Source organism: Opisthocomus hoazin, chromosome 7, assembly GCF_030867145.1.
Source record: "Opisthocomus hoazin isolate bOpiHoa1 chromosome 7, bOpiHoa1.hap1, whole genome shotgun sequence".
NCBI lineage: Eukaryota > Metazoa > Chordata > Aves > Opisthocomiformes > Opisthocomidae > Opisthocomus > Opisthocomus hoazin.
Genome location: NC_134420.1, coordinates 70249777 through 70262091, shown reverse-complemented (window position 1 = coordinate 70262091; position 12315 = coordinate 70249777). Strand labels below are relative to the sequence as shown.

Below are 12315 nucleotides of genomic sequence, written 5' to 3'. Positions count from 1 at the left end.
TAGGTCTGTAGTGGCTGTAGTCTGACTGCAACATCAGGTACGTTAAAATTTTTGGTGGGTAAATGTTGGTATTGTCAAGTTCATTTGTTCCTGAGGGGCTTTCCTTTCTGATGATCTCAAACACAAAATTTTCAATTGATTCAGAGCATGGGAAAATTGTCTTGTTTTGAAGGCCGCTGCTTATAATAATTTCTAGTGCTGAAATGTAGCACAATACATAGGACTGATCCTCTAGAAGGCTTTTTCAAGAGGAAAAAACAACAAAAGAAAACCAAATGCTTAAAATACTTAATGTGGTATAGATGTACTTGTGACACAAATTAGATATATAAATAAATTACTTTTTTGCCTAAAATATTACATGTAATTTCAGAGATCTCAGAAACCATGTAAAATCTTTGTATATAGATTTTAATGCTTATATCCAAACATACTCAGATTTCATGTTGACTGGTATGATGTGAGGAAGACTGGGAGCAAACACTTGCGTGTTTTGTCATCCTTTAAGAGAAAATAAGGCAGATTTTTCTTTAATTGCATCTAAAAGCTGTGAGTGATCTATTTCAGAGACTGCAACAGGCAGAAACTTGTTATGAACAAATTTATTTCATTTTCATTATTGATTATCCTGTCAGAGACTTTGCGTGCAGATGGAGAATAGTCGAAAGTTATGAATCCGCTTCCTGCTGCTGGTTGGTGCTGACTGTTAGCAGGACTTGCTTTGCATGGGAAATAGAAGCCTGTTAGAAATAATACTGTAAAGGGAAGAAGAATATAGCTCTGTAAGGTTTAGCTTCAAATTGTGAAGTTACATAAATCAGAAATGTCCCATGTTACATAGTTTCTGACCTGTCTCTTGGGTATTCTAGCAGTCACTTTCAGTGGAAAATTGAAGCGCATACTTTTGATTAGGCCTTTGTTAGTATTTCCTTGGCAATTCTTCTCCACCAAGCTCATCACATTTTATAGTTGGGTTGAGACCCGTGATATGGAGAAGGTAACTGGATATGTCACTTCAGACACGAATTTTGGCCTGTGTTTAGCGCTGCAAAGCAGAACTGAAAGCCGAAGAGAAGTATGGGAGAGATCCCTGTACTGTTGCTATCAGTTCAGTTGTGACAAGGATTAAGTATTGATACTATCACTTGACTTGTGAATAATCTTTCTTTACAGCAAATTTAGTTTGCAGAATGTAACCTCTTGGGGGACAATGAGATCGTGTTTAGTGAGAGAGTTATTTTTATATAAATGTGGATTCCTGACATTGAAGGTAATTTCATGTGAAGAATATTCTTAATTTTCGTCTTCACAAGGTGTCTATAAAATTAATATTCTGTTCCACTCCTTGTTCCTTGGATCAGCTTTCCCAGTTATGCTCAAAGTTGGTGTAACACTAATTTGTCTGCAGAAGTATTGATAAAGTCTGATGGTATCTTTGATTTGCAGTCAGATCCCTCCGTCCATTTTGTAATGAAGTTTTCTGTTCCAGATGCCTAGATGTTTCCAGTTTTAGAATAATAGATGGCAAGATAGAAACGTATTTTTGTCTGCTGATTTGCTGTGTTTTATTTCTGCTAAAGAAAGTGTTTAATTTATTTAGTCATGCACACGCATGATTAGGAATAAATTTAATCATATTTTGGGTTTTACCTGAAAACTCCTCTATTCTGGAACTACAGATTGTGAAAACGTGAAGGTGGGTAGCTTTTTTGTTATGATGTATCAAAATAACCAAGTTCTGAGTGTAAAAAAAAAAAGTCCTTTCTTTTCATGGCAAATTAACTTGGAACTAGAAATGTGAATAAAACTGGTCATTTCAAGCTAGTGTTTTCTTAATTGACAGAACATAGTGGTAACTCATTTGCGGTGGTTGGATTATGAAACAGCAAGGTGATACTACTTTCATGCTGCTGACAATGCTCTATCAAACCACTCATTGCAGCTGTGTTAGGCAAGCATGTACATCAGTTGTAGTGAGTGAAAATTTGTCTTGCCCTCTCAGTGATGTATTTGTGCCTAGGACAAATGTGAAAATACAGATTAGTCTCTGGTTGGATCTTGCCATCCGAAAACTCAGTAGACAGTAGTTTACTGATGGCGTCAACATTAACTTGGCAAAATTGTGTCCTTAATGCTTGATATTTCTATGGCTTTTTCAAATTATACCATTATCTTGATTTTTTTGCAGGTTGGGAGGTCAACAGAAAGCCCCATAGACTTTGTAGTTACAGATACTATTTCTGGAAGTCAAAATAATGATGAAACCCAGATTACGCAAAGCACCATATCCCGTTTTGCATGCAGGATTGTTTGTGACAGGAGCCCACCATATACAGCAAGGATTTTTGCAGCTGGATTTGACTCATCTAAAAATATATTTCTTGGTGTAAGTAGTACTAATATTTGTTATGTACGAGCAAACTCTGGTTTTTATTCTGTGTTATTTTCAAGCCCCAAAATTCCCTTGTACTAGTTGTTGATAACTCATACTGTCGTTAGACTTTTATTACTCAGCATACCAGCTGCAGTGTTAAGTAGAAACTGCAGTTTTATGCGCCTGATTTATTACCAGCATGGAGTCATGGTCATAACTGTCTTTAACTATAATGCTCTACTTTAGTAACTGCTAGTGGATTTTCTTTAGCTTGGTTTGATATATTCCTGATACTCATTGTGCATAAGCCACTGTTGCAGTTCTGAGCGCTGAAGACTAAGGAGCACATCAGCTGCATTACGGATAAGAATGTGCCCACTGCAGTGGTGTTCTGCTGCGGTGGCTAGGAGTATCTGTGCTACTGACCTTTGAGGCCTTTACTCTTACATGACCTGCAGTCAGAGGCACTCAACTGAGTTAAAAATATTAATATTACTTAAGGTAGAATAGTAATTGAGAAGATGCATAAGCAAAAGATGTTACTGTTCTGGCACAAGGTACTCTTAAAAATGCTTTTTTTTGTAAATCTGTCTAGACACTGCTGACTGGTGAGGAAATGTTGTATTTTAGACAGTGCTAGTAAAATTTGAGTGTGTAATATTTTAGTCCATAAACTTTTAATCAAACTCTTTCCTGGGGTGGTTGTCACATGTAGGAAAAAGCAGCAAAGTGGAAAAATCCTGATGGCCACATGGATGGATTGACAACTAATGGGGTGCTGGTCATGCATCCAAAAGGAGGGTTCACTGAGGAGTCCAAACCGGGAGTCTGGCGGGAAATCTCAGTCTGTGGTGATGTCTACACCCTCCGGGAAACCAGGTCTGCTCAGCAAAGGGGGAAACTGGTAAGCTGAAAGTAACTGGTAATTAAAACAAAACAAGGGATACTTGTGTTTCCTGGCATTGAATGGAGGCAGTCATAGGGTGACTGTCCCTGGGTAGTGGGCACCAAAATGATCTCAGTAGATGTGTGTCACAGTAGATTCTGTGCTGCTTATACAGGAGAACGCTTTTTAAGTTTTCTACTCATGTCACTTTTCCAACAGAAATAGCATAGAGCATAAAAGCTAAATAAACATTGCTCTTGAATCTCCATCTCTGAAATGTTCCCCTGGGACATGGGGACATCTGGAAGTTGCTGCATGGGGAGCTGTCTTTCGCAGTACTGTCTTCAAAGAAAGAGTCCACTTGCATGCAAAACAAGTTTGGATAACGCAGCTTCTGTTTGATTTACTTGCCGCTAGGAAGAAAAGAGAAGCCCTGCTGAGTATATTCCTGTTTTATCCTGTGAAGCAGGATGGGCTTTGCCTTTACCAAAAGCAAGAGATTTCAGCTGCCACAGAAACCTGTGGCATACGTAACCAGGAGAGAGGTTCCCGTGAAAGAATGTGTCCACTTTTCTGTCGAAGATGGAAGGGAATTCCCATAGTGCTCATTCTTTCCCCTTCCCAAGGGTTGTGGAGCCTAGAAAGAAGAATTCTGTCATCACTCTTCCTTCTTCTCCCTGCCCTCAAAGCAAAAAAGACAAACACCACCGCACAGAAGTAGCCCAGCAAAGTACACAGCCAGCTGTATTCCCACTCAGGCAGATGAGCTTTTCCAGAAGTCCTCCTTGTCTCTGGGTAGGTTAGAATGCTCTGCTGCCTGCAGAGCTGGAAGAGCCTTCATGGTTCATTCCTTCTGCTTTTTGTTAGGATTCGAGAAGTGAGAGGGTGCTCAGGGGGTGTCTTCACTGCAGCTGAACATGCCCTGCCTCTTTTGTAACATTATCACCCCACTGCTAGAGTTTAAAGACTGAGAAAGGGTGCATGGTGGAGGGCAATATTCTTCTCTTCATGCTGGAGTTGCTTTTCTGCTGCTACCTAGAGTTCCCATTAGCTGGGTGGTGTTACAGAGGTGTCCCACATGCTCGCACTGAACTGACTTTCCAGCTTTGCAGAATACTGACTGCTTAAAGGAGTTAAGAAAATGAAGTTTGGATATTTTGTTCTGCTTTCAGTAGACAGCCTGTGGTACATAAATTGCTTTGTCACTTTAATGGTGGCAGGCAAGCGTCGCCTCGGGGACTGGGACAGATGATGTTGCAATTGCGCCCTTTGTATGTGGTTAGCAAAACACCTTTTTAGTGCTGCTTAAGAAAGGCAATACTAAAACAAATAAATTCCCTTCTCTGCATTCAAAATGACTTGAATTCTCATTTAAACAAAATTGCATGGCACACTGCTATTGATGTGATCAGTATTCGCTGATTGGGTTCATAAAACCAAATGCACACTGTATAATGAATTGAACACATTGCATACGAGAAAGCTTTTCGCTTTGCTGTTTGTGAAGGAATTGTCTGAAAAGTACGTCAGATCAAGGCTTCTCTCATCCCTACTTGAACTGCCAAATTTTTCTGCTGGTTGGACTGGGTGACACACAGAGGTCCCTTCCAACCCCTACCATTCTGTGATTCTGTGATCTGTAGTCTGTTGTACCATCTAGGTGTTTTGTGTGAGGATGATCCACAGTTAATCTGTGAATTTAAACTGGATTAAAATATAAATGCTAAATTGATTGTCATTCATAGTATCCTTAGGCAGACATGATAATTTCATGTGACCTACTTAATGTCCAGGGTATTTGTTTTGCCTTTGTGGTCTTTTCTACACACTTTCTGTGTATAAAGCCAGGCAGTAAGTCTGTTTTCCTCCTCACTTTCATAAAGAACCTTTTTAATATATATTCATCACTACTGAACTGGTAGCAATAGCACAAGTTGCTTATATGTTTGTGACATTAAAATAAATTAAAGACTATTCCAGCAAAGTACAACGTGTGTTTGGCATAATCCCTTGAAAATGTTGCAAGTACCTGTGTTTAGTCAGATGAGAGAAGCCTTTAGGCAATGCACAGTGGGGCTGTATTTGCATGGAATGCCTCATTACAGAGCCAAACTAGTTGGGGTTGTTAATTGTTCAGAACTTCAGCCTGTGTGGCTTTAGTTGCAGAACCTGTCACTTGAGAAATTCAACTGGTAATTCACTCTGCTGTAGTGATAATCTATAAAAGTACCTGTGCCTGTAGCTAGTATGGCATTTGTCATTTATCCCTGACGTATCTGTGGCAGTGTTTCACTGATGAGGTACGCTGTGGGAGTTCATGCTTCTGCAAAATGCTTTACACTTGCCACAAGCCCCTGAGTGGCAGGACAGCTGGTCTGTCCTGGGTAGCAATTTTTAGTCCAAAAAGGATAATTTGCTGTATGAGCAGCCTCTGCCAATCTACGTGGGCAAAGAATTCCAGGGGAGCAATCTGCTAATACAGCCCTTAGGGAACGGCAGGTTTCCTCTTCAGTCTGTCATGACTTACCTTAAACATGAGAGACATACAGAGAATCAGTGTTAGAGAAAAAAAATAGCACTTTCAGAGGTAGGGGGTATTTGTGAAGAAGTTAGTGATTACTAGCATAATAACCTTTCCCAAAGAGTTATAGGAAGGAAAACTGTGTATAATAATTAGTATTGCCATAACACGTAACACTTGCAAATTTAGGACCTCCTGTACAAGTACAGAATGAGACCTGTGCTCATTATATTCTTAAATATATGATAAGAGACAAGAGGTGGATTCAGACAAATGGGGGACAAGGAAACAATAAGACAAAATTAGGTAGCATGCTAGGGTGGGTCATGATTTGGTGAGAATGATGACACGTTTACAGAACTCACTTGTCTGCAGAAGCTCTCGGACTTAACTCCTATCCTTGTGTCCTACCACTAGGTAGAAAATGAAACCAACGTCCTAGAAGATGGCTCTCTCATCGACCTGTGTGGAGCCACCCTTCTGTGGAGAACGGCGGATGGACTGTTCCACACCCCAACTCAGAAACACATTGAAGCTTTGCGCCAGGAGATCAACGCGGCCAGACCGCAGTGTCCTGTTGGGTTAAACACATTAGCATTTCCCAGCATCAACCGTAAAGATGTGGTAGAAGAGAAGCAGCCTTGGGCATACCTCAGCTGCGGTCATGTTCATGGCTATCACAACTGGGGACATCGCAGTGACACAGAAGCCAACGAGCGGGAATGTCCTATGTGCAGAACCGTTGGCCCCTATGTGCCTCTCTGGCTTGGCTGCGAAGCAGGCTTTTATGTGGATGCTGGTCCTCCAACTCATGCTTTCACCCCCTGTGGACATGTGTGCTCTGAGAAATCTGCAAAATACTGGTCTCAAATCCCGCTGCCTCATGGTACTCATGCATTTCATGCTGCCTGCCCTTTTTGCGCAACACAACTGTCCGGGGAACACAACTGCATCAAGCTAATTTTTCAGGGTCCAATTGACTGATACCACTTTGCAATGACCACAATAACATTTTCTTTAACAATTTACTGTGAAGATTTTGCCACTAACTCTAGATTTTACCTTTTTTTATAATGTTATTAATAGGGTGGTAGGGTGGGGATGGGGAACCGACAAGGAAATCGTGAGGGACCGTGGTGGAATGGGATACATTGATACCTGGAACTTGACAGATATCAGTGGTGTTGCATGCTCAAAAGCAGCATATTCATGAAGTCTTCTTGGTCAAATTGTAGTATATTTGTAATCTTTTTATTAGTACCCTGGATCCGAAAAAGGTGTCTTAATGATTTTTTTAAGCTAAGATTTTTTTAATGGAAAGGTTTTTTCTTCTGAACTTTGACAAGCCTTTAAAACCTATTTTTCAAATCTAGAAGGAACATACAGAATGTAACTGTCATTAATTTGCAATATAATTTAACTTGAATAGTTTCTCAAGGAGCTAATACAGAATGTGTGGACAACCATAGGTGAATGTTCACTAGAGATAATTGGATATGTAAGAGAAAAATTAGCTGCCTAAATTGTAGAATATAAAAGCTATTAAAATATCTATTATGGTGTAACACAGCTGGCCAAAAAGGCATCAAGGATTACTTGAAACTGAGGAAATGCTGTTTGCATTGATTTCCTTTCAGTGTAATAGATATCCGCTGTTCATTATGTATGGTATGTGGCTGATTTTTTTCCTTTTTTTTTTTTTTTTCCCCATTTAACCTGCATCTGGTGAAACTGCTTTACTTTTTTACATACTTAGTTCTGGTTTTTAAGCCGATGTTCTGTATATGTGTAGTCTGGCCTTTTTATTTCTGCTTAACTGAGCTTGCCCTAACCACTCCTTGCATGGCCAGGACCATTGGGTTAATTGAGACGTAGCAAGCCTTTAAAAACCGCATTAATGAAGGGGTGGTGCTGCAGCAAGAGGGAAGGTTTAGGTACAACTTATGAAGAACTCACTGACGTAGACCTGAATTCAGGGAAGCACTTAGTTCGTGTTTAAATATAAGCCCACAGATGGGCCTGTTCAGATTCTGAAGTGCTTCAATGGATTGTGGTTATATGCTGGTTTGTTTTGAAATGAAAAAATAATTAAAAATAAGTTATTATTTAAGCTCGCTTACTAGCCAAAATGCTGTAAGGAGAGCATCGTTTCTAGTTCAGCTGAGTATTTTTGTTCAGTTTTCAACTTGCTGCCATCTGTCACCTTTTTTTTGCAGATTGAGATGTGTTTATATCCTTTTTTTTTTTCAAATGTTTGCAAATCAAACAACATTCAAATGTAATCAAATATATGCACCAGGGTGGTACATCTGAAGTGGATCACTTGAAATTCCTGAGTTTTTAGGAGAACTGATAAATGTTTACTATGGAAATAATTAAATCAGAATTTCATATGAGATGTACCGCACCCACTGTTAGTTTCATTTCATACAGAATTATAACTCTTTGATTTGTGGTTTGTTTTTTTTTTTTGCTTGTGCTTTCTGTACTCTTGGTATCTGAGGTATCAATCTATCCAGGTTTAAAAAAGAAAAAAGAATTTGGGAGAAAATTATAACGTCTCCAGATGAAATTGATCACTCAAGCTCAGTTCTGTTGAATCAACTATAGCTTTTTGCTATACTTGTGCCCTTTGTATGAATATATAATTTATATGATTTTAATATATTCTGTATATAGATACTTGAATTGGCCTGTTCATATTTTGGTTGTAAAACTGTTTTATAGTTAACCTATAAACATTTTACATGTCCCTTGCCAATGGTGATGGGATGTACTTTTGTCTGCTGCTGTTTTTAATATAATTTTGCTGTATAAATGTTCAGCATTTGAGTAATTTTAAAATAGCTTTACTTTTCTTTTTACGCTTTTGCTGTTACAAAAGAAATTTTTTTTTTCTGCAGCATCTTCTCTAGAAGTCCCACACTGTACAGTTTTTGTCCCACTCAGTGATTGGAAATAGGATGAATCTTGTTCAAGTAAAACTATATGCTTCTTCCTAGTGCCTTTTCAATGAGATCCTCTTGTGATTCCGTATTCCGAGTCCTTACTCCCGCAAGACAACCCTGTGGCTGTTTGTGCTGCAGAACGGCAGCCCAGCCAGCTTGGGAAGAGACGCCTTTGGCCTTCAATTCCTTGTTGCGGTTTCTGTCATCGATGTGAAGGTGCCTCTTCCTTGTTTCTGTTTGGTACAAGTTCCTCAGGTCCCATATGCACACTGCAGAGTTATTTCTATTTAGCATATACCTCATCTGCGAGAGGCAGGCTCACCTCCACCTCGTTCTTACTGGACTCCATGCAATCCTTAACTTTGTTTCTCTCACAAGAGATGCTATGAAAACACGCTTTCAGGAGATGTTCTTGTTGAGTTGAGGCTGCGGGCCACGTGTTAATGCTGGTGGCCGGAGGTCCTGAGCTCAAAGTGCGACGGCTTCACAGGTCTGGGGCGGCAGCTCCGTCGCTGAGCCGAGCTGGTTGGGACTTGCACGCGGAGTCTCCCTCTGAGCATAAACGGATTGTAAACGCGCATTTCCTGGGTGTCTCCGTTATTGAGCTTCTTTCCTTTCTTCTGTTGCTGGTGCAGTTCAACTGCTGCTTCAGGGCTTCGTGCAGCTCTGCCCTGTGTGAAGTGAACACACAGTGCTGGAGGCATCCTCGCTGCAGACAGTGGCACGCCATCCGGCTCTGGCGCGTTTGGCTTGCGCGGGGGGGACACTGGCCAGTGGTTTGTATCCGAGGGAAGCATCCCTGCGAAAAGACTGTGGTTTAAGTGAGATTTTTTTGTGTCTTTCACTGTCAGCAATTCTGTATAATGCAAGAAGTACTGCAGGAAGGAAAACTCTCCTCTTACCTGGGAAACAAACTTCCACAGTCCTTTGCATGAATCCAGGTACTTTGCCGCTAACCAGTATTCAAATCTAGGGCGAGTCCCGCAGAGCTGGATTTACTGGGAAGGCAGAAGAGTTTGTAGCATTATTTTTCGCAAACACTACTGCCACATCTGCTGCTCTGATCAAATGATGGACCATTTGGCTGCTTAACCCTCCTCTCCTTCCTTCATCTTGGTAAACACACACCTTCACTGCTGTGGTAACTCGATAGGAGAAAGTAGTTTCTGGATAAAGAAGACTGGTTCTGTTTGGAGTGGGTAAACTTGAGAACCACCCTCAAACTTTGTTTTGAAAGTTAATTTCATGATTTCAGTGTTACATTTCTTGCATACCATTTCAAATGCTGGCAGTGTATTCTGTAAGGATTTTTTTCACCCGTTACTGTTGATTCTGTTTGAATGCTTCAAAACCGGCTTTGACTGCGTAACTTCTAGCAAAAAGTATTCTTCTAGTCTGATCTTTAAAAAACAAAAAAATCTGTCATATCCATGCACGCTGGAGCTGTAACATTTTCCTTTTTCCTGGCAGCTTTTTGATAGAGTGCTGAAGTCTAAATAGATGACTGAGTGGTAAGCGTTGTTCTTATTTTGCATCGTGGTCCAAGTTGTACAAAAGACTTAGCATGATACTGTGTTTTAATCACAAATTTTGTTCAAGTGTGGTCGCTTTGTGCCTCAGGGCGCAGTAACAACACAGTACTGGCAAAGTAATTAAAGGAGGACTTTTTTTCTTTGCGAGGGTGGGAATGGGGCTCAGAAGAGACAAAAGCCATTGTCGGGCTGGTTCCTGTAGGGACAGGCACACCTTGAAGCAAAGGCACGCCAGGACCAAATCAGAAATGTGAGTGTGGTTGTTCCCGCTTTCAGACCTGATTCATGCTCTAGAAAGGATGCTCCTCGGTTCGTTAGGAAGCTCTGGGCTGACATGGGAAAGCTGTGATCTTCCCAAGAAAAACAGTTTTTGGTATTCTGATGGCAGTTCCTGGAATTTGAAGGTTCTGCTTCAGATCCTGGCCAGGGAGCGGACGTGCTGAGTGTATCATAATGAGAAGCTGCAAGTCTCTGCATAGAACTTAGCTTGGTTTTTAACTCCACGCACCACCCAAAATGAACTGTGGGTTTCAGCTGTGGTAACTCTCCCTCCAGTGCTGCTGGCGGTAGCTGATCTTTCTGCTCACCGCTTTTATCTTTCTTCTGGAAGTGGAAGCTTTGCCGAGGTCGTCATGGTTCTGTTCATCTGGCTGTTAGTCTTGATGCTTTTCTGGGGTCAGAGAACTGGTAGCAATCTGGCCATCGTGAGAACTGCCAGAGGCTTTTAAATACTTTTTTGGCGTTGTAGGAACCCTGACCTGGCTTGACTCCTGCTCTTGCTTAAAGTTGAGTTGCAAATATGCGTTTGAAACGAGCTGTGCTTGTCTGCTCTTTGTAAAGGAGCGCTCTGGCACGCGTGGGCGAGCCTTGCTTCCCCGAGACTGTTGCTAACGCTGCCTTGGGCGCGACGGGGAATTGAGGGGTCGGGCTGCTGAGGGGGCCGGTAGGAAGCAGAAGGCTGTTAGACACATGAGCTGAATAGCTGGGGACAGCCCCGCTATCTGCAGAGTTCTGGCCAAGGCTTCCTCCTCCTCCTCCTGGTTTGCTCAGTCTTCAGCCTCTTGTGAGTTCTTGGCTCCTCTCATTTTCTATTTATCCACGTAGTTGCAGGTAAACAAGTAAATATATCTTGGAAAGAAAAATAAAGCAAGGAAGAAAATTAAAAAGATACCTTCAGGCTTGCTTATCTCTTCAAGGAAAGCGTAAATTGGAGTTGCAAATGTCTTTTGCAGATTTTCTCATTATTCTGACTTTTATAAGCACTCTTCACAAGTCTTCATGCTTGGTGTTGTGAATTAAAAGGAGAAAAACTCAGAAGGTAAGGATGATTTTTTTGGGGGGTGGGGGGATGGAGAGGGGTAGTTCCTAGGATGAAGTCGCAGTAGTTGTTCAGGCCCTGTGCAAAGCCCGTCCCGTTGGCTGCAGCACTTGCTTTCGTCTTGCTACGACAGTAGTCAGCCTCGACAGGTAGTAAAAACAGAGCCTTACTTTCTGTCTTGATCAGAGTTTTCGTTTATTGATAGCGAAACACAAATACAAGTTGCTTGGACAACCGAACTACAGAGGAAACTGGTGGCTGCCAAGATTTCCTTTTGATGGGGCGTATTTACACTTTCCTGGTGGGCAAGGGAGGCTTCGAGTCGGCTGGAAGTCCCTTCTGCTTGTGTCGCGGTGGGTAGGGATGGGTGCCGCTGTCCTCTGGGATCAGATACCTGATGGAGAGCCCCTGGACATGGCACAGCCGCAGGGAAAGTCTCGTTCGCACGAGCCCTGTACGATGGAGAAGCAATGTTTACCTTCAAACAGTGTTAGCAGCTGTTCAACTTCTGGGTATATTTGTAAAATTGGTCTTTTCTACACCATGTGAAATGGACTGAAATAATTTTCTTTGCTGTTGTACCTGTGGAAGTACAAGCCATTTTACAGGAGAAAAAACTTCAAAAAAAAAAAAATTAAAATATTATCTCAGTATTGTCGCTGACTCCTTCAGTTGTTTTTTTTCCCTGCTGGTTGGTTGTCAGGGTTTAACTTTGATTTGCAAAAACATATAAATA

At 41.3% G+C, this 12315-nt stretch overlaps 1 protein-coding gene across 1 annotated transcript in view; it reads left to right on the top strand.

The window, feature by feature from the left end:
• Window positions 1-8794, top strand: part of PELI2 (pellino E3 ubiquitin protein ligase family member 2) — a 77832-nt gene extending 69038 nt beyond the window's left edge. Inside the window, exons 4-6 of the mRNA XM_075427049.1 lie at window positions 2189-2386; window positions 3090-3278; window positions 6199-8794. Of these exons, the coding sequence (XP_075283164.1) occupies window positions 2189-2386; window positions 3090-3278; window positions 6199-6765 (954 nt within the window). The 3' untranslated portion in view covers window positions 6766-8794. The remainder of the gene's footprint in view (window positions 1-2188; window positions 2387-3089; window positions 3279-6198) is intronic.
• The last annotated feature ends 3521 nt before the right edge of the window (window positions 8795-12315 follow it).